The sequence below is a fragment of the Marmota marmota genome, unplaced genomic scaffold, assembly GCF_001458135.2.
Source record: "Marmota marmota marmota unplaced genomic scaffold, marMar, whole genome shotgun sequence".
Lineage (NCBI taxonomy): Eukaryota > Metazoa > Chordata > Mammalia > Rodentia > Sciuridae > Marmota > Marmota marmota.
The window spans coordinates 35,965,553-35,988,006 of NW_026000240.1; the positions used below are offsets into that span (position 1 = coordinate 35,965,553).

The following is a 22,454-nucleotide window of genomic DNA, read 5'->3' on the forward strand; positions in this document are numbered from 1 at the left end:
CCCCCCCCCCCCCCCGCTTAATAAAAGCCTTTCATATCACAATGTGATTTTATGGCTGCGTGATAGTTCATTTATGGTATTCTTATTTGGCAGCTGTTAAGTTTTTTCCAAAAATTTCTTTCTTTCTTTCCTTTTTTTTTTTGGTACTAGGGATTGAACTCAGAGGCCATCAACCACTGAGCCATATTCCAAGCCCTTTTTTGTGTTTTATTTAGAGACAGGGTCTCACTGAGTTGCTTAGTGCCTCACTGTTGCTGAAGCTGGCTTTGAACTCAGGATCCTCCTGCCTCTGCCTCCTGAGCCGCTGGGATTACAGGCATGGGCCACTGCACCCAATTGATGTCATTCTTTTCACATCTGAGTTTTTTTCTTTGTTTCTTGTTTTGCAGTTTTGGGGATTGAACTCAGAGATACTGTACCATTGAGACACATCCTCAGCCATTTTATTTTCAATTTTGACATAGGGTCTTGCTAAATTGCCAAGACTGGCCTGAATTTTTAATCATTCTGCCTCAGCCTCCTGAGAGTCACTGGGATTACAGGCATGTGTCTGTAGTACTTCTTTAAAGCAAATTCTAGAGGGAGAATTTCTGGGTAAAAGGGTATGCTATGTTACTAATTGCCAGATTGCCTTCTAGAATGGAAACTATTTCTGGCTTCTGCAGTGTAAAGAAGAATTATTTCTGATACATGTGTGTATTTTCTTCCTTTTAAAAGTTCTTCTTTATAGAAGATAAGGAAGCCACAGGTTAGAGGTCACAGCTTTCCTGTTTTAGTGATATAAAAAGTAGAGGTATCTGTAAACAATTTCTGCTTCTGTGATTCCTTACAGGGCATCACGGGGCTATACCGGGGCATGGCTGCCCCTATCATCGGGGTCACCCCTATGTTTGCTGTATGCTTCTTTGGGTTTGGTTTGGGGAAGAAACTACAACAGAAGTCACCAGAGGATGTACTCAGGTGAGTACTCACAGGCCTAGTACACTTGATGCTATTCTGCTTGGTGGTTTGACATGAGGTAAAGGAAAGTTTCTTGACGAATGGGCAGTGGCTGTCTAATGGTCTCTCAGGACTGACTCCTAAGAGTTCCTAAAGGGAAAAGGAAGAAAAAATCCCTTCCCTACCAGATTGTCATGTCTTATATGAGGTAATATGGATTACTGGGGATCTTAGTGAAAACAACTATACATGCAATTGGGAGGTCTGAATGCTAAAATATGTGTAAAATGCTGTGAGAAGAACCTGGTATGGTTGTAACTACAGCAGCAAGCCTTGCTTTCTGTCACTTGGTTGAAGAACTTTTGTTTTATTTCATTTTTATAATGCAATTATAATATGATTGTGATTACAAATAATTTCTTATGAAAGTGAAATAAGTTAAGTGTATTTTTTAATAGTACTAGGAATTGAACCCGAGGATTCTCTACCACTGAGCTATATCCTTAGCCATTTTTATTTTATTATTTTGAAATAGTATCTTGCTAAGTTGCTTAGGCTGGCCTCATAATTATAATCTTCGTCCTTCAGCTTCCTGAATTGCTGGGTTTATAGGTATGCCCAGCAGGCCTAGTGTAAAGTATATTCAAAGAAAATCCACTAAACCAGAGTGGTTCTGCATGCCTGTAATCCCAATGAATCAGAGACTGAGGCAATAGCATCACAAGCTCAAGGTTTACTGGAGCAACTTAGTAAGGCCTTGACTTGTTAAATAAAATTGAAAAGGGCTGGGGATGTTATTCAGCGATAGAGTGCTTGTCCAGCATGTATGAGGCCCTAGGTTTAATACCCAGTACTACAAAAAAACAAAAACAAACTTTATGAAGTTGAATTGAGTCATAAAGAGGCAGCAGAATCAGAATAATAGCTCAAAAATTTAATATCTTCTAATGAAAACAGATGGGTGTCTCAAGATGCAAGGGAATTCTGAGTGGAAACTTGGGTTGATAATGTCCACGTAATCTGAGGCATGCGGGTGACAACCTCTGGGAGGACTGCAGCCAGTACAGGAACCACTGAGGCTGGATAGACTTGGCATCTATGAGCTCAAGGGAGGAATCCCTATGTGCCATGTGGTTGATTCTGTCACCATTTCAGGTCATGGTGGGCTGAGTGACTGTCTAGTATATAGATAGTGGTTCTTGTAACAGGAAACTATTTCTGGTGTTCATGTGATCCTCGGAATGTGCCATGCTTCTATAAATAACCACAATGGCTACCAAATGTGAGGGGTTATTTTGAAGCTGTTTGACTATTGGTAGTCCAAGTGTTTCATGGACACATGTTCAATCTGAACACCTGGTCTTCTAGCATATGTACCTATTCACAAGCTGTACCAGGACCATGCCTATGGGCTGTATTCCTGTACATCAGCTGTCAGAGAAATAACCTGTGCCTGAACAAACCCGAAGACACTCAAGACATCACCTGCATAATCCTGTCAGCCCTGCTGTATTCACCTTTTTTCCAGTGGTATTTGGGGATGATGCAGAAAGGAGTGTTACCAGAGCCTTGGGGTAGAAGCTCAGAAAGGCCCAGTACTCATAGTTCCCTCCCTGGGATGGGAGTAGGGAGTGAATGACCGAATAGGCCAGGTGATCATAGTGTCCACAAGGTGTCCTGTGCACATAAAGAGATCCCATCCAGGGCAAAGTCAAGTCCTCTGTCCCAGGATATAAGGTGTGTCCAGCCTAGGGTTGGACATTCTGAAAAGAATGGAGCACGTTGGTCTTAAAGAGGAAATTTAGTTGCTGAGAGGACTCCTCTAAGGACAACAGTGTAAACCGGAATTTTTTGTTTTGTTTAGTTTCATGGATTGAACCCAGGGGCATTTAACCACTGAGCAATGCCTCCAGTCCTTTTTATTTTTTTATTTTGAGATAGGGTTTCGCTAAGTTGTTTAGGGGCTCCCTAAGTTGCGAAGGCTGGCTTTGAGCTTATTATTCTCCTGCCTCAGCCTGCCAAGTCATTGGGATTTCAGGAAAATGCCACTGTGCCTGGCTAAAGTACAACTTTGGAACTGGCTATGAATGAAAGCAAGTCTCTTGTCTGTTCAATAGTCAGCCTATATGCTTGCCTAGTATGTCTGAGGTAGACATGTGAGTCCTGCCTGGAATGAGTACTTGGAAAAACAGGGCTGTGGAAGCTAAGCTGGACCTGTACATAAAGGGAAGAATCTATAGTAGATCTCTCCCAACTGCCATTTGGCATTTGTTCCCTCGGCCTTGGGTTTCTTTGGGTGGGACTGGCCTGAAGGCTCAGTTATGAGACTCTTGGGGTCAGCAGGATCTTGGGGCTCAGGCCTATGTGAAGTTTTTCAGCAACATTTGTTAAGTTGTGGAGACTATTGAAATGCTGAATGTGGTTTTGTGCCCCTTTGTCTCTAGACCACGGTGGTATTGCTATTCCCAAAGAGAAAAGAAGGTGCTAGAAGTGGCATAGACAGCTATAGTGATAGACAGTTGGAGCTTCAGGTCCTCCTCATACTCAATGTGGTGATTTTGTGGGAGCCAGAGTGAGAACCCATACCTCTGGCCCCCAGGGAACCATTCCTCACACAGGTGCTACAGGAGCCATTATCCTAATTTAGTACCATCCCTAACTTAGTCTTAATTGGCCTCTTACCATACATTCGTTGTAACTGGCCTGCCCACCGCTCAGCCTGTAGAGGTGGCCACAGACATTCATTCTTCTTGGCTTTGAAGTGGTCCTGCTTGAGTCTTGGCTTAGAGCATTCTCAGGCCCTTGGTGGTCTAGGGGAAATAAGATTGGAGGGGAACAGGGGTCTCCTGAGGTCCAGATTTTGGGTTAAAGCCTTTTCCTGCCAATAGCCCAGCATTTTATAAATGGGGAATCCAGGCTCTGAGAGGCCTGGGAACTTGTTCCATAGTCACTATGGTAGTTCCAGAGGTGGAAACCATGTCATAGTATAAAGTTTTTTCCATAAATGAGGGATTCTGACTATACACTTTGTGTGAGTGGGCCTCGTGACCAGGCTCCCATTGTTCTTGCTGCTGAGATCCTTGATCTGATCTTTTTGATAACAGAATATTCTTTGGAAATTGGCTCTGTTTTTGGTCCTGGGGATTGAACCCAGGGGCACTTAACCACTGAGTCACATCTCCAGTCCTTTTTATTTTTTATTTTGAAACAGGGTCTTGCTAAGTTGTGGAAGCTGACTTTGAACTTGGGGCCTTCCTGTCTCAGCCTCCTGAGTCACTGGGATTACAGGCATATGCCTCTGGGCCTAGTAGAACTTAGATTTTATGTGAAATATGATTTATTTGTGGCTGTGCTTCTTTCCAGTACAAGTTCTTATCTTTTTCTTACAAAACATCCTCTTTGCTGGGATTGCTTTGTCTTTGGTGGTTAATCACAGGTGCTCATTTCTGGTTTTTATTTTCAATGCAGCTACCCTCAATTATTTGCAGCTGGGATGTTATCTGGTGTGTTCACTACAGGAATTATGACCCCTGGAGAACGGATCAAGTGCTTATTACAGGTAAGGGTGTGATATGTAGGGAGGCAGCTAGCTATCTCCATTTAGTGTACAATTTTGTGTGCGTGTTTATATCCTTTTACCCTTTGAAAAGGCTTTAGGTAGTGGGCTGAGGTTGTGGCTCAGCGGTAGAGCACTTGCCTCGCATGTGTGAGGCCCTGGATTCAATCCTTAGCACCACATAAAAATAAATAAATAAAATAAATATGTTGTGTCCAACTACAATTTAAAAATAAATATTAAAAAAAAAAGAAAAGGCTTTAGGTGGGTGTGTAAGACAATTTTAGAGCCGGGTACAGTGGTGCATGTCTGTCATCCCAGCCCCAGGGAGGTCAAGGCAGGAGGATTGTGAGTTCAAAGCCAGCCCCGGAAACAGCAAGACACTAAGCAACTTAGTGAGACCCTGTCTCTAAATAAAATACAAAATAGGGCTGGGGATGTGGTTCTGTGGTTGAGTGCCCCTGAATTCAATTCCTGGTACCAAAAAACAAACAAACAAAAAAACCAAAAAACAAAACAAATTTCAGTGTTTACAGGAAAATGAAAGCAATTTTAATAGAATTGAGAACCAGGGCACTACATGAAACTAAAAAAATGTCATACTGGGGCTGGGATTGTGGCTCAGTAGCAGAGAGCTTGCCTCACATGTGTGAGGCACTGGGTTCGATCCTCAGCACCACATAAAAATAAATAAATAAAAGTATTGTGTCCATCTACAACTAAAAAAAAAATGTCATATTCATGACACATCACCCCAGACCTACCCACTTTTATTAGCAGCCATTTTAGGAACTCTAAAAGGTGAGTAATGCTTCATCAGAAGTAGAAGGGAAGCTGCTCCTGCTTGAGATGTTGTGTGTCTCTGTAAACTTCCCAGAAGCCCAGTACCTTTAGTGTGTATTCCATTCTATAATTTTGTAATTTCAAGAATGTTTAAATGGAATGATAAGTATGTACTTTTCAGAACCACATTTTCAACTCAGTATAATTTTCTGGATATTTGTTCAGATTGCTGTGTATATGAATAGTTCATTCATTTTTATTGCTTAGTCGTAGTTATAGGATAGGTGGATCACACTTTAGCCATTTTTCCATAGAAGGACATCTATGTTATTTCTAGTCTGGGGCCATTTTGAAAAAAATTGGTATAACATTTATATATAGATATTTTTGTGAGAAAATAACTATTTCTTTGAGATAAATGCTTTGGAGTACAATCGCTTGGTTGCATAGTAGTTTTATCTTTAGGTTCTTTTTCTTTCTTTTTTTTTAGTTGTAGATAGACATAATACCTTTATTTTATTTATTTATTTTTATGTGGTGCTAAGGATCGAACCCAGTGCCTCATATGTGCTAGGTGAGCGCTCTATACCACTGAGCCACAACCTTAGCCCCTTCCCAGCCCTTTTTATTAAAAAATAAAATGTCTTGAGACAGGGTCTTGCTAAATTGCTTTTGTTGTTGTTGTTTACTTGCATTTTGGATTGCTATGTCTTCTTAGTGGACTAATCTTTTCACCATTATATAATGTCCCTCTTATTATCATTATATAATGCCTCATATTTTGATTACCACATTATTTACTTCCTGGTATTTCAAGTTTACTTCATTAATTGTTTACTTTTGTTCAGAGAATTTCCTTTTGCCATTCCTTCTTTCTTTTTAAAAAAATATTTTATTTTTTAGTTGTGGATGGACACAATATCTTTATTTTATTTTATTTTTTATATGGTGGTGAGGATCAAACCCAGGGCCTTGCATGTGCTAGGCGAGCAATCTACGGCTGAGCCACAACCCTAGCCCTTCTTTTGCCATTATTTCAAATGTTCTTAGTTTTCTTTCATCTGAGAATGATTGATTTTTCTATTTATTTGTGAAGGATATTTCACTGGATATAGGATTCTGGGTTGACAATTCTTTTTAAAAAATTTTATTTTTTAGTTATGAGTGGATATAATACCTTTATTTATTTATTTTATTTTTTATTTTTATGGGGTGCTGAGGATCGAACCCAGTGCCTAATGCATGCTAGGTAAGCGCTCTACTTCTGAGCCACAACCCCGGCCCCGACAATTCTATTTTTTTTTTTAAAGAGAGAGAGAGAAAGAGAGAATTTTTTAATATTTAGTTTTCGGTGGACACACCATCTTTATTTTAGTTTTTTATGTGGTGCTGAGGATCGAACCCAGCACCCTGTGCATGCCAGGCGAGCACGCTACCGCTTGAGCCACATCCCCAGTCCGACAATCCTTTTTTTTTTTAACACTTGAAAAATACTGTGCCATTTTCTTGAGACAGAGTCCCGCTAAATTGCTTTTTTTTGTTGTTGTTGTTGTTTATATGCATTTTGGATTGCTGTGTGTACTGGCTATTTTTTTTAATCCAATATTGGGGAGTGAACTCAGGGATGCTTTACAACTGAGCTATATCCCATTCCTTTCTTTTTTTATTTTTAGAAAGGGTATCACTAAGTTGCTGAAGGTGGCCTTCACTTTACAATCCTCTTGCATCCTCTTGCCTCAGCCTCCCAAGTGGTGGAGATTCTAAGCCTCTGCTATCACTTGGCCACTTCCTTCTTATCTCCCTTTCTTCTGTCATTCAAATTGCTATTTTCCTACAGGAAAGGTGATTTTTATCCACTGCACCCCAGCTACTTTTAAGAGCTTTTTCTTTGTCTTCAGTTTTCAGAAGTTAAGTTGTGATGTTTCTTGACATAGATTTCTTTTTTTTTTTACATAGATTTCTTTAGTTTTATTTGTTTGGTATTCATTGAACTTCTTAAACTTATAAGTTTATGTTTTGACAAATTTGGGAAGTTTTCAGCAGTTATTTCAGTTCTACCCTGTGAGAGGCCAGTTTGAATGATTCACATTCTCCGTCACTACATCTCATAGTGACCTGGATACTGCCCTCGTCCCGGAAGTTTGAGAACACGTCTTCAGACATTGGCATGTCGCCCCATGGATTTAGCTATGCTCACCTCTTCCTTTGTGATACTACTCCTTTGCCCTGTTTGGGATAGAAGCTTCCATGGAATCACTTTGTGTGTCCCCTTTTATTGCTCTGCCTTTGGGTGTGGCCTTCCTAGATGTCAGTCAACCTGCTGACAGCAGACATCAGGAAGCTAGACTCAACCCCCTGAAACCTGACCCCTTGCCTCATTTGAATAGCTTCTCCTCAATAAAAGGGTTCAGCATTCGCCTGCACTCTCTCTTTTTGCAGACCCTTAAGGTCAGAGGAGCTGTCACAGGACCCCAAAGAAAAAACGTATCTCTGTCTCTTATGTGGTTATTTTGTACAGCCCAGTTCCTCTGGAGTGACTTGAGTGTTTTAGTCGTGAGGAACATGACACTACCCTTTTTTTAGTCCCATCCTGTTTTCTCTTCTTCTGAAACTCTGAAGATAGAAATGTTAGGTTTTATATTATAACTTCAGAGTTCCTTGAAGTTCTGTTCAGTTTATTTCATTCTGTTTTCTTTTCTGTTGTTTAGAATGACTAATTTCCATTGTTCTCTCTTCTCATTCACCAATTTCCTCTGCTCTCTTTTTTCTACTCTGCCATTGAGTGAGCTATTCACAAAATTTTTATTTCACTGTATTTTTCAGCTTTAAAAGTTCCATTTGGTTCTTTCTTAAATCTTCTATTCCTCTTCTGAAACATATCTATTTCTTTGTTGTGGCTTTCTATTTTTCATCATTTCAAACATGTTCATAATTGCTTTTTAAAGGTTCTTTTGATCATGGCTGCCTTAAAATTGTTGTCAGACAATTCTAATAGCTTTGATATCTTAGTTGGCATCTATTGCTTTTCTTTTTTGGTTCAGTGTAAGATTTTCTGGTTTTGAGTGTGACAAGTGATTTTTCTTTTCTTTATTTTTGTTTGTAGTACTGGTGATTGAACCCAGGGGTGTTCTAGCACAGAGCTACATACCCAGTCCTTTTCATTTTTTATTTTGAAATAGTGCTACTAAGTTGCCCAGGCTGGCCTCAGACTAGTGATCCTCCTGCCTCAGTCTTCCAAGTAATTTTTCTATTGATAGCTGGATATTTATGTATTATGTAGAAATTCTAGGAACTTTCTGTTTTAGCTGACTTTCTCTGTCAATACCCTAGCAGAGATGGGAAGGATGAAGCCTCGTTATTGTTAGGTGGAGGCAGAAGCCTAGGCTTCCCATTTGCCTTGGGTTCTGTTGACATCTAGGGCATTTTTTTACTACTGGGTGTGGGAGTTCCAAAGTCTCTACTGATACTATGGGGTGGGAGAGTGATGGTTACCGGCTATCAGGGATGAAAGTCCTAGTTCCCTACTTGGTCTTTGCTGACTCTACCCAGTAGCATGTTGCATGCTTGCATGCTTCCTTACAACCTCATAAGAGTGGAAGTCTAGGCTTCCCACTTGTTTTTTTTGCTGATGTATGCAGGGGAGGCCAAGGTTTTTCTATGGTGTTTGGCTGGAGTAGAGAGCTTAATGTCTAAAAATTTTCTCTCTAGACTGTTCCTTTTTTGGCCCTTCATGGAGAAGGTCTTTGCAGCTTTGTTGTATCTTCTTTTTGGTTCGTGCCAGTTTCTGGGTTCCCAGTCCTTTCAGCTTCAAGTCTTGAGTTAGAAGAGACAAAAAGAAAACTCTGGAAATTCACCACTTTATTCCTGAAGTCTCAATGTCCCTTGTAGCTGGTCTGATATCTTTTCTCCAAACTTTCAGAGTCTTTTATGTTTGTTTAAAAATCAGCATCCATAGTTTTCTTGTTAGATTTAGCATCTTTTCAGAAGCAAAAATCTGGATATTGATTTTGTTCTAAGGAATATTTTTGTTCAGTAGCTTTGAACATCAATCTTTTCTCTTATGACTTTTTTTATTGTAATTTGACACAATACCTTTATTTTATTTGTTTATTTTTATGTGGTGCTGAGGATCAAACCCAGGGCCTCACAGGTGCAAGGCGAACACTCTACCACTGAGCCATAACCCCAGCCCTCTCTTATGACTTTTTTCATTTCATTTATGCCTGAAGTCCTTTTCTACTTCTAGATCAGACATTGACCTATCTGTACCCTTCCCTACTCTGCTGAGCTACTACTTTGTCTCTTCCCTCTTCTTAAACCCCTACCCTCTAGTGTATGACCTGGTATTTTAATTGGGATTTTTTTGCTTCTGTGATCAAAAGACCTGATAAGAATAATATAGAGGAGGAAAAGTTTATTGGGGACTCATGGTTTCAGTGGTCTCAGTCCATAGATGGCTGAATCTGTTGCTCTGGGCCCAAGGTGAGGCACAACATGGTAGAAGGGTGTGGCAGAGGAAAGCAGTTCAGGTAAAGGCACCAGGAAGTAAAGAGAGCTGCATTCACCAGGGACAAAATATAAACCTTGAAGGCACACTTCCAGTGACCTACCTCTACCTCCTTCAGTCACACCTTCCCTGCCTGTAGTTACTACCCAATTAATCCCTATCAGTGGGTTAATCCAATGATTAGGTTAAGGTTCTCAGAACCAATCATTTCACCTCTGAAAAATTCTTGCATTGTTTAACACATGAGCTTTTGGGGACACCTCATATCTAAACCGTAACACCTGGCTCCTGCTTAACTGAGAAATCTGAAACCATCAGGAGAGGACTTCATCAGATGCCTTCTATCAATCACCACCACCTGTCTGTGTGATGGTACATCCATACATGTCCTGATCGTTTTTACCAAGGATGACCTGTGCTTTTATTAGACCCCTGGCTCTCTGTGTATTGGATCTTATCCCTTCTTGTCCAGCCACAGGCATTGCTTTAATATTTCCTCTTTCTTTTTCCTTCAATATCAGTTTTTCACTCCCCACTGTGTCATTCTCATTAGTAATAAAAACATAAACATGCTTATGTTTTTGTTTTTTGTACCAGGGATTGAACCCAGAGATGCTCACTGGGCCACATCCCCAGCCCTTTTTATATTTTATTTAGAGACAGGGTCTCGCTAAGTTGCTTAGAGCTTCACTAAATTGCTGAGGCTGGCTTTGAACTCACAATCCTCCTGCCTCAGCCTCATGAGCTGCTGGGATTACAGGCATGCACCACCATGCTGGGCCATGCTTATGTTTTTTTTTATCTTTTTGTGGTGCTGGGAATCAAACTTAGGGCTTCATTCATGCTAAGCAAATGGTCTACCCAACTCTGTCTTAGGATCTCATGAAGTTGCTGAGGCCCTTGCTAAATTGCTGAGTCTGGCCTGAACTTGTGATCCTCGTGCCTCCTGATTTGTTGGGATTCCATGTTTGTGCTACCATGCTGAGCTCAGCCCTTTATATTTATTTTTTTTGAGACATGGTCTTGCTAACCTACTATCCTACTGCCTCAGCCTCCTGAGTAGCTGGGATTATAGGCATGCACCATCATGCTCAGCTAGATCTGTTTGACTTTGATGTTGCTGTTTCTGACCTGATGACCTTCTCTCCCTCTCAGATTCAGGCTTCTTCAGGGGAAACCAAATATACTGGTACCTTGGACTGTGCAAAGAAGATATACCAGGAGTTTGGGATCCGAGGCATCTACAAAGGGACTGTGCTTACCCTCATGCGAGGTAACCTTTGAGGCCCTCATCTGAAGTCACCTGGGGAGGTCACCAGAGGAAGGTATACCACAAAAGGTCCTGAGAGGATTGCCATATTAGTGTTGGCATATGCCACAGCTCTGCCAAGACCATCAGTGTTTGACTTGGTTTTAGGCAGTCTCACCCTAGCTTATATGGACATAGAAGGTTGGAAGGACCTTCTATTCTTCTTGTGTGTCTTCAGGAGTGTAAATCATGACAGTGGTGGTTGAAAAGGATGGGCTGGTAGATGAAAATCCTGGCTGAAGGGATGAGTGATGAGAGTGACTTGGTGATTTCCTGGGATGTGTGTTTGTTTTCAGTGCTGGCGATAGAACCCAGGGCCTCGTGCATGGCTATACCCACCAGCTGTCTCCAAATTACCAGACTGGTTTTGAGAGGCAGGTTCTGCTGGGGTGGAATTAGAAAAAACAGAGATAATCCTACTCTTATCCTGAGATGGCAGCTTAAAGGAAAGCCAGATTTATTACCTGTGGTTACAATTACAACTTCTTAATACAACTTCTTAACATATCAGTGGTGTTTACAGCTCACATATGCTAGGCAAGCACACTACCACTGAGCCACAACTGCAGCCCTGGAGGGGATTTTAAAGATGAAATGTGTATTTATACTCACTTGTAGCAGTGCTTGGGCCAGAGCAACATCTGATAACTACAAAGTGATTAACAAATATGATGTGGCTGCTGAGGAACTTCTCAGGAAATCTTGAATGTTCCAACATCAAGCTTGCCTCTTCTAAGTACAAGTAGTTTATGGAGGTTTTATAGACTAATTCACCTCTTTTTTGCTATTAACAGATGTTCCAGCCAGTGGAATGTATTTCATGACATATGAATGGCTGAAAAACATTTTGACTCCAGAGGGAAAGAGGTGAGAACATTAAATATTAGAAGCCACTTTCTCCATTCATGGATGGGTTGTCCTCTCCTGTGGGTAGTCTGAAAGAGCAAAAGTGACATTTTGTTCTTCCTATATGTACCCTTTCCTGTCATGTCTGCTGAGGTCCAGCTAATCCTCTTACTTTGTGACTCACCAAGTGGAACAAGTATTTGAAATAGGCTGCCTCTAAGAAGTGGATGGAGAGTCTTGCCCTTGGACCTCCTCTTCAGCCAGTTTTTCTCTCTCAGTAACTTCCTTGTCTGCAACAGGGGGGATGGTCTGAACACCACACTTTCACAGTCTTTGTCTGACTGGGGTTGTGGTGGTTGTTCTGCAGTGTCAGTGAACTCAGTGCACCTCGGATCCTGGTGGCTGGGGGCATTGCAGGGATCTTCAACTGGGCTGTAGCAATCCCCCCAGATGTGCTCAAGTCCCGCTTCCAGACTGGTGAGTGTGGTGGTTGTGGATAGTTAGCACTGGCTATCCCTGGTGTGCAAAACTCTTAAGACCCTGGGATACTTTTTCTTTCCATGTAAGCACCCAGCATCTGTCTGACTAACTTTCTACCTCACAGTCATTCATGTCCCAAGAACCTTAGATTCATTTTCTTGTCAGCCTAAACAAATAAATGATATAAGTCAAATCCAAGCCTGGTGTGGCAGCTACACTTGGGAGGTTAAGGCAAGACTGCAAGATCTAGGACAGCTTGGGTAATTTAGTGAGACACTGTCTCAAAATTTAAAAGGTGGGGGTGGTGCTGGGGATGTGGCTCAGTGGTAGAGTCCCCTTGGGTGCCCAGTACTGGAAAAAGTAAAGAAGTCAAATCCACTCTTCCTCCCCTGCATAACCAGAAAGCTTGCTTTTCTCTTTACTTTTTAAAATTTTCCTCTTGCTTCCTCCATTCCTCTTCTCCCCTTCTCCTCCTCTCCTTTCCTCCCCTTGCCCCTCCCCCATCTCTCTCCCTCTATTCATGCTAGGCTAGTCCCTAGCATGACTAGAACCCACTGAGTTTACCCCTATTCCTTTTTCATTCTTCACCCCTCTTGATTCTGGCCCTGACTTTACAGGAAGACTTAACTCTTAGATTGTTCCCATGAGGGTTGCCAGAGTAAGGTCAGGAAGCTTCCTGAAGCCTTAAAAATTGGGTTTTACCCCACAGCACCTCCAGGAAAATATCCTAATGGTTTCAGAGATGTACTGAGAGAGCTGATCCGGGATGAAGGAATCACATCCTTGTATAAAGGGTTCAATGCAGTGATGATCCGAGCCTTCCCAGCCAATGCAGTGAGTAGCTGTCAGGGGTTGTAATTTTCCTTCTGGAATCAGAGCAGGGTACACATGGGCTGGCTTTTGCTTGCTCCTGGGATTGCATTAGAGACTCAGTTTTCCCCCTAGTCCATCTTTAGCCACAGTCTCCTTTATTTGCCCATTTTCCTAAAGCTGTCAGAAGGATCTGCCTTTAAGGTTCTCTGGGGTAAGGGGATTTTATATCCTGATCTGGCCATCAGAAGTGGGCAATTGTAGGACCTGTTTTCTTCTCCTTTTAGGAATGAAAGTATAGCTTGCTTCCTTGATTTGGGATGGAAGTGGGGTTAGGGAGGGGTTCTGGTCTTAACAGGGCCAGCCAAGCATGGTGCTATGGGTGGTATCTCTGAATAGTCATACTCTTGTTGGCTTTTTTCTTTCTCTCAACCCCCTTCTTAGGCTTGTTTCCTTGGCTTTGAAGTTGCCATGAAGTTCCTTAATTGGGTGGCCCCCAACTTGTGAGGCTGAAGACTGTTCAAGACTTCTCGATGCTGCAAAGTGTTGTTGAGGAGAAGCAGAGGGCAGGACTAGGCAGTCCTGAAGGGTGATGGGAGGGGAATGGTGGGATCAGACCTCTGTGCATGGAGTTGGTGAAACTATTGCCTTAATGACGTCCTCTACCCTGTATAACTTGAGTGCCATTTTGAAACTTGAATTCACTCTTGTCAATTTAGGGGATCTCAAGAGAATATGGAGATGAAATAAGTAGCTTCTAGAACAGATACCACTGTGGCCAGAGTGCTACATTGTGTTGACTGCTAGCCCTACCATACCCAAAATGTTCCTTGATAAAGAGGTAATCTCAGCCTCTCATTGGCAGCACAAAATATGTGGATTTTCAGCTAGCTAATCAGTTGATTGATCTTCAATCCCTAGCCAGGAAAACCCAACTGATGTCCAGGGTGCCATCTAATCCTGGGATGCGCATAAAGATGTGGACTTATTTAAAGACCATATCAGGGGCTGGAGATGTGGCTCAAGCGGTAGCGCGCTCGCCTGGCATGCGTGCGGCCCAGGTTCGATCCTCAGCACCACATACAAAGATGTTGTGTCCGCCAAGAACTAAAAAATAAATAAATATTAAAAAAAAAAAAAAAAAAGACCATATCAGTCTATAAAAGTGGACTGGGTGGATATACCTAGGAACAGATAACCTGTTAACCATTGGACTTTTTGTTTAACGCAAGAAAAATACACAAAAATAAAGCTAGAGTAGCCTAATTTCCCAGAGGAGGTGAAGAATTTTCCCTCCTACCCAGTGAGGACAGTACCAACATACTGGGATAAGTGTGAAAGCCCAAGATATATGAAGGCTCTTTTTTCAACTTTTTTCTCATGAAAGTACCCAATTTTATAGGAAACAATAAATATTGTTTCTAATTTTTGCACTGTGTGATATTTTTTCTTGCAATTCTGTGATATTTCAGCTGGCAATCTGTGTCCATGATGGAAGTCATTAGGAATCTAGTATCATTCCCTGGGAGCCTTAGGCAAGGCCTCTAGCAGGTGAAGGAGGAAGTTGCCCAGATTCTCTGATTGCCCTAGGTATTCAAGGAAGGGTGGAGAGAACAGGGTGACTTGATCAGTAACTTCAAGGAAGGAGGCTTTATTCCTGGGAAGATATTTTCTATATGACCAGATAGGAATTAAGATCAAATAGAAAATATAGTTTTTTAAAGATGAAAATTGCAAGTCCTCTGCCTGGGAAGGTTAATTCAGTGTTAAGCCTGCCCCCTCATATATTGTATCTTTAATATCTCATACTGTCTCCTGAAGCTCTCCTTATTTTATTTTTTAGTCCTTTGAATCCAGGGGCACTTTACTACTGATTCACATCTCCAGCCCTTTTTTGTATTTTATTTAGAGACAGGGTCTTGCTGAGTTGTTTAGGGCCTCACTGAATTGCTGAGGCTGGCTTTGAACTCACAGTAGTCCTGCCTCAGTCTCCTGAGCAGCTTGGATTACAGGCATGTGCCACCCTGCCCAGCTGGTTTCTTAGTGGTGGCAGATTTTTGTACTCCTTTTAGTGTTCAATAGTTGTTAAATCAAACAGGGAAGTCCTTGGTGACATATTTGTGAAGGGAGCAGAGCAGATGGTGAGTGACTTTCTCCTGACTGGGGCTTCCTTTTATGATGCACTTTGAAATGCCACCTGTTCCTGATATATCTCTTCTCTCCTGGCAGGGGTATGAAGGGTGGAGGCAGGTTAGGGAATTGGGGTCCTTTCCCGTGATTTCTGTATCATAGTGCTGGGAATTGAACCCAAGAGTGCTTTACCATTGAGTTACATCATCCCCAGTCCTTTAAAAATTTTTTTTGGGGTTCCAGGGCTTGAACTCGGGGTGCTTAACACTGAGCCACATCCCCAGCCCTTTTTTTAAAATTTTGATACAGGGTCTCCCAAAGTTGCTTAAGGTCTTGCTAAATTGCCAAAGCTGGCCTTAATCTTGCAATCCTCCTGCCTCAGCCTCCCAAGTTGCTGGAATTACAGGTGTGCACCACCATGCTTAGCTCCCATATTATTTTTTTTTCACCATGTAACTCAAAGTTTAATGAGTAGAGATTTTTACCTTCACCCTCACTTTCAGATGTGGAAGCCAAAGCTCAGACTGGAAAAAGTGATTTGTAAAAGTTATTGACAAGCTGATAATAGAATGGAGACAGGGTGTCTGGGTATGCTGAAGAAAGACTTGTGATGCTATCGGAAGCTGTCTTGGAGCTATTTGACCCAGGCTCCAGGAGGCCTGTCTGTATTGCTGGGTCAAAGCCCGGGTACCTATCCTGTGAATCAGGTCAAGGGTGGCACACAGAGTCCTGATAGGCACTGAGAAGGCCCTAAGGCTAAGTGTTCCCTGAGGGCTCTGTTTTCTGCTTTATCTGTTGTGGTAAGTATACAGGTATGATTCTCTGTCTAGATTTCCCCTTGCTTTCCAGCTTCTTTCCTTGCCCTGAGGTGTCTCAGAAAAAGACTGCGGTTTTACCATAGAGACTGACACTTTCATGGGACACAGTGTCCTGGGGAAGGGGTTGACTCACAGGTACAGAAACAGGTGGCCTGGGAATTAACTTCTCCCTATAACATGGATGTTTGTTAAAATAGATCAGACCAAAGGCAGTGGCCTCAAGGGGGAGGCATTATGGAGAGTAAAGGGCATCTTGAGTGAGGATAGAAAAAACAGCCCACTTCCCCAATTCCCTCGGCCAAATATAGGCTCATGAAGTTTTTTTTTTTTTTTTGGTACTGGGAATTGAACCCAGGGTGTTTTAACTACTGAGCTAAATCCCGGCCCTTTTTATTTTTTGAGGCAGGTTCTCACTAAGTCACTTAGGGGCTTGCTAAGTTGCTGAGTCTGGCCTTGAACTTGCAGTCTTCCTACCTCAGCTGAGTCTTGTGCCACCATGCCCAGCTCATTAACATTTCTAAGGTGAAACAGATACTGGTATCGATAGGTACTAGTAAACTGTGAGGACTGGATCAGCAAGGGGCTGCCTTGCAGAGGTGGTCAGATAACCAGCAGGTTTGAGGAAACAGGTGGGAGACTGGAGTGGCTTAGAGAAGTGGACCCTTGGTCAGGTACTTGGGAGTTGTTCCTGCTGCAGCTGAGTTCCCCCAGTAGGCAGAGGGCATAAGGTATGCAAGCCTGGGGTCTGGGCCAAGAGTAGAGCTTTGGAGGAGTTTGGGCTTCTCTTCTTCTTGGAGAGAAGTACAGTAGATATGGGGGAGGGAGACAGCTTTTTAGTAATAAACCTTTTAAGAGTTCATGAAGAGGACTCGGGCTGTAGTTCAGTGGTAAAGCGCTTGCCTCGCTTTACTGGGCTTGTTCTTATATGTCCCACAGCTCCGCCAGTCAGCCAAGCCAGCAAACAGCATTCAAAAGACATTCTCAGAGGAGGACATACAATCAATCAACAAGTACATGAAAAAATGCTCACCATCTCTAGCNTAGCTGGTCACAGTGACACACACCCCTCTACACCGATATTTGGGAAACTGAAGTAGGAAGATTGCAACTTTGACATCAATCTGGACAACATAGTAAGACCCTCCCCCACATAAAGAAAAAGAAAAAAAAAGTGGACTGGGATGTAGCTCACTAGTAGAGTGTGAGCTTTAGCACTAGATTCGATCCTCAGCACCACATAAAACAAATAAAAATATTGTGTGTCCATCTACAACTAAAAAACTGTTTTAAAAAAGTTCATGAAGGGGGGCTGGGGTTGTGGCTCAGTGGTAGTGTGCTCACCTAGCACACATGAGGCACTGGGTTTGATCCTCAGCACCACATACAAATGAAATAAAGAATGTGTGTCCACGTACAACTAAAAAATTTTTTTTTTAAAAGTTCATGAAGAGTCTGGGGATGTGGCTCAGTGGTAGAGTCTTGTCGAGCATGCATGGGGCCCTGGGTTCAAATCCCCAACACTGCAAAGGAGGAAAAAACCCACAACAATCATGAAATTCACTGTTCCACTGGAAATAGAAGTTGTCATTTTTATCAAGGCCCACTGTATGTCCCACCTGTGCTATTATGCATCCTTAATTGTAAAATTGTAAACATCTCTGATAATTTGCCCCATAGTGTCCAAGTCTGTACCTGGGGTTGGTGGTATGGCAGTCTATGCAAGATGTCGACTGCCTGCTGGGTTGTGAATAGAATATATCACTCAGGGTTCTGGAGTCTCCTCCTATTTCTTTTGCTTCTGAGGGTCTCTGCTCTTGGCCTTTTCTACCCACTGTCACTTGCTGTTTTCTAGTTACTGGCAACCTATGGTTTTGGTTACCATGGTAACCTCCAGTGGTGCAGCTGGATAAACTTGAATGCAAGCAGGATGGATTCAGGATAAAGGTGGAAGATGCAGGGATCAGGCTCCTGATATTCTTTCCTGTTATAGGGCCATCTTTGGCAAGCTCAAATGGGTAGTCATGAATGTCTTTGGGGCTCCACTTGTTAATGAAGGATTGGCCAGAAGGGGTAGGGATAGACTCCTGCTCTGGGGTCAAGGGCTGAGGGAAGGAGTCAAGTTGGACATGGAGACTGGCTGTTCATCTTGACTCGAGTCTGGTCTGTGGAGACAGGTGAGCAGCAGGTATAGGAGTTCCAATTTCTGTGGTCCTCATTCCTTTTAAGATGCTTTTTTAATGTGTGTGTTTGGGGATTGAATGCAGGGGTTTGTGCTAAAGCTCACACTCTACTAGTGAGCTATATCCCAGTCCACTTTTTTTTCTTTTTATTTACATGGGGGTCTTACTATGTTGTCCAGATTGATGCCAAAGTTGTGATCTTCCTACCTCAGTTTCCCAAATAACGGTGTACAGGTGTGTGTCACTGTGACCAGCTAGGATGTCTTTTGAATGCTGTTTGCTGGCTTGGCTGACTGGTGGAGCTGTGGGACATATAAGAACAAGTTGGGCAGAACTGCTTCTGGCAGAGGCCAGTGGAGGTTACTTGGACTGGGAGAACTTGCTCATATCTAGCTGTTAACAGACCTCCTTTTTTTAAAAAAAATATTTTTAGCTGAAGATGGACAAAATACCTTTATTTATTTATTTTTTATGTGTTAGGATTGAATCCAGTGCCTCACATATGCTAGGCAAGTGCTCTACCACTGAGCTACAACCCCAGTCTTTGGAATAGCTTTTCTCTCCTCTATTTTATTATTGAGGTAAGAGTCCTAATTGTACAGTTCCCTGCCCCCTTTTAAAATATATAAAACCTGACAGTATGGCCAAACTTTGGAGTGGAATTATAAATTTGCCTTTTCAAAAAATGGCTGTAGGATTGCATAAAGAGGGACAGATCCTCTGGTGTGGTGGTGTAGTGAGAGTCACACCAGGATTTCTGGGTATCCCTGTCAAGGGCTAATCTCTAGGAAACTTAGAAGAGTCAAGATACCCTTAACACCCTCAATGCCTGTCCATACTGATGTCTTCATATCATAAGATCAGCAGAGTTTGAAGAAAAGGATTCTAGTTCTGAGACTGAGGTAAGGAAAGCAGTTTCCTTGGCTCTGCTTGCTATGTTGAAATTTTCATTCATTCAGTTAGTAAACCCTCGCTAGGAGTGTGCAATAAGGACCCAGCAGGCAAAAAATTGGACATTGATCTTCTTTTCACAAAGTTGATGGTCAAATATTCCTCCCTGCAATCAAGAAGCTTGTTCTAGGAGATACTCCTGTTTGTCATCACAGGCTTATGTAGCCTAAACCCTGGACTGGTTTCTCCACCAGAGCAGATGAGATGTTCCTGCTACCAGCAGCACAGTTCCCAGCAGCACTGAGTTCCTGGATGTGTGCCAAGCTATATGGGAGGTGCTAGTGAGGATTTTAATTAATACTGTGTAATTACTAGGTGGTGCTTAACCATCCCAAATGCCCTTCATTTCCCAAGCCTACAGCTAATCACTGGCTGGGCCTGGCAGGAAAAGGGAGAGGAAGGACTGTTCTATGCTTATTGGTCTTTGGTCAATAGCTAGCCTCTAGCATGGACATCCCAGGAAGGTTTCTACCTTTTATTCCATTCCAATCTGGTGGGAGGAGGGAAGTAAGTTGGGTAGTAGCCTGGCTTCTTTTGTTCACCTGTGCAAAGGATAACAATACTTTATGGTCTACTCAATTTTATCAAGCAGTGCTGGCCCAGGGTCCAGGGTGGAATGTGGAGAGAGAAGGGGTTCACAGGGGTTCTAGACCTGTGACCTTAGGGGGAGTGCTCAAAAGGAAGAACAGGGAGAAAAAGTTGTTTCTGCTCTGGGCATTATTCTTTTCTCACTGTGTATAGCTGGCTGAGTGACCTCTTTCAATGTTATTTCTCTGCTGGTGGCTCTCAAATTATTTTCTCACTGAAACTTCTACTTCCTACAAGCCCTTTCCATTTTGACAAGTCACAGACCTCATGCCAGACTCCCAAGGGGCCTCTAGTCATTCCACCTGTCAGCCAGAGTTACCTTGATTTGACTAAATCTTTCTTTGCTCTTGCTGTGCTCTTTGCTAAAATGGTTTTTCTCCATATCTTCCTTTAGGCGGGTCCTGCTCATTTCTTGGGGTCAGCGTGACTTTACGCCCTAAAGCGGGCCCTCTTGCTCTCTACCAGAGGCAACAGTTGGGTGGGCATGTGTTTTTGTATCTGTACCCCTTTTGTCCTTTAAGAGGCTCTTAGCATATTTTGAAAGAATAAATGAAGAGTCTTTCTGACCAAATGAGAGGCACTAACCAGCCTGCTTCGTAGGTAGACCACTTATTACTTAATTTCCCCTGTTCCCCGCTGGGAGCAGCAGGTCAAGCACTTTGAGAACGTTAGAACAGATCGCCAGAGGGTGTGCCGCCCAGTGCGGCACACGCGCACCGAGGACCAGAGCTTGGCGAGGACGCGCACGCCTGCGGCCGCGTGCGTCACAACTCGGGCGCCTGCCCCTCCTGTCCAACTCTCCTCGCTGTGGGTGCCCCCGGCGGCGGTGGCGGCGGCGGCCCAGAGACAGCAGCAGCAGCACCAGACTGGCCGCGGTAGCGTAGGGTTGCGTGGCTCAGAAACAGACCCAGCCAAAGGGGCGCGACGCGAGGAAGGCAAACCAGGGCCGCTCGTTAGGAGACCGCGGGCGCCTATAGAGAAGCCGGTGTGAAGGAGCGCGGAGGCTGTGGCCACCGGCGGCCCGTACTCGCCAGTCCCCGAGGCCGCCGCCGGCATGAGCCACATTCAGATCCCGCCGGGGCTCACAGAGCTGCTGCAGGGGTACACAGTGGAGGTGCTGCGGCAGCAACCTCCTGACCTCGTCGACTTCGCGGTGGACTACTTCACCCGCCTGCGCGAGGCCCGCGCCCGAGCCTCATTGCCGTCCGCCGCCCCTCCTTTAGATTTACACGCTCCAGAGCCCTGCCCGGACGCTGTAGCTGAAGCGGACGGCGACTCAGAGGAGGACGTGGAACTGGAAGGTATGCGGCGGACCCGGCCAGGATTCGTGGTGGGGACCGAGGGAGCTTTGCAAGCAGTCTTCAGAGGTCTCCAGAGCGGTGCGGTGGGTCGGGTGTTGCGCCCGGGCCAATCCGACTGTCCAGGGCCTGGACCTGGGAGCTCTCTAATGGAGTTTGTTGGGTTCCTGAGCCGCCGGCTTGCGCCCAGCGTGTGTCATTTCCAAATTGAGTAGCATGGTTCTTGAGTCCGACAGATTAGTCAGATTCAGCCTTGAAGGAAGCGTGAGGATTTTCAGTCTTGGTGGCGGAGAGGGCCGGAGAGATGTGGAGCCCACTGCGGCCCCCGCCAAAAAATTTTTCGCCTTTGCTTGAGACCCTTAACCTATTTTAGTTCCGAAGATCAGAGCATTCACATCCAGCCTGTTTAATAACCTGGACAGTACATTTGAAAATAATTCATTTTGGAGGTTATTGTGAAACTTTTTTTGAGCATAGACAGTAGAAAAAGATGAATGAACCTTTTATACTATCACATTCAACATGTCAATATATATCACAAATGTTTCAGATATATCTTTTCCCCACTTCGCTGAAGAATTTTAAAGCAAGTTTCAGATCGTTTCATCACAGCTTGCTCGAGTATGCATTTCTTTCTTTCCTTCCTTTCCTCCTTCCCCCTTCCCTTCCTTTCCCAGAGGTTGAACCTAGGAACACTTAACCACTGAGCTGCATCCCCAACCCTTTTTATTTTTCGAGACAGGGTCTCGGCTAAATTGCTGAGGCTGGATTTCAACTCTAGATCCTCCTGCTTCAGCCTAACTAGACTCTGAGATTGGAGGCATGCCCCCCACTGACTGCGCCTGCCTTAAGTATGCATTTCTTTACATATGGTCCCTGGGGGGGAGATACACACAAACACACACACACACACATATATTTATTTGTTTATTTTTTAGTTTTAGGTGGACTCAATATCTTTATTTAATTTTTTGTGGCGCTGAGGATTGAACCCAGTGCTTCATGCATGCTAGGCGAGCACTCTACTATTGAGCCACAACCCCAGCTCCATATATTTTTAATTTGTTTAAAACAATTGAATAATATTTGATAAGCAGACAGTATCTTGTTTATTTATTGCATGAAAGAAAACAACACTTTTTACAACTTGTTTAAGCAAAGGAATGTCTAGAAGCAGTTTCATTTTCTTGATTTCTTTCGCATATGATTTGCCAATTTAACAATATAAGTATCCTACTTTTTTTTTTTTTTTTTTAAAG

The 22,454-nt window shown here is 43.2% G+C and overlaps 2 protein-coding genes across 5 annotated transcripts in view; both read left to right on the forward strand.

The window, feature by feature from the left end:
* Slc25a20 (solute carrier family 25 member 20) overlaps window positions 1-14,048 on the forward strand; it is a 26,238-nt gene extending 12,190 nt beyond the window's left edge. For all 4 annotated transcript variants that reach the window (XM_015487244.2, XM_048793913.1, XM_015487246.2 and 1 more), the window contains 7 exons: window positions 833-960; window positions 4,408-4,498; window positions 10,941-11,058; window positions 11,889-11,961; window positions 12,308-12,417; window positions 13,130-13,254; window positions 13,675-14,048. In XM_015487244.2, coding sequence (XP_015342730.1) covers window positions 833-960; window positions 4,408-4,498; window positions 10,941-11,058; window positions 11,889-11,961; window positions 12,308-12,417; window positions 13,130-13,254; window positions 13,675-13,737 — 708 coding nt within the window. In that variant the 3' untranslated portion in view covers window positions 13,738-14,048. The remainder of the gene's footprint in view (window positions 1-832; window positions 961-4,407; window positions 4,499-10,940; window positions 11,059-11,888; window positions 11,962-12,307; window positions 12,418-13,129; window positions 13,255-13,674) is intronic.
* A 6,603-nt stretch (window positions 14,049-20,651) lies between these two features.
* Window positions 20,652-22,454, forward strand: part of Prkar2a (protein kinase cAMP-dependent type II regulatory subunit alpha) — a 76,972-nt gene continuing 75,169 nt past the window's right edge. The window contains exon 1 of the mRNA XM_048794061.1: window positions 20,652-21,386. Within this exon, the coding sequence (XP_048650018.1) occupies window positions 20,952-21,386 (435 nt within the window). The 5' untranslated portion in view covers window positions 20,652-20,951. The remainder of the gene's footprint in view (window positions 21,387-22,454) is intronic.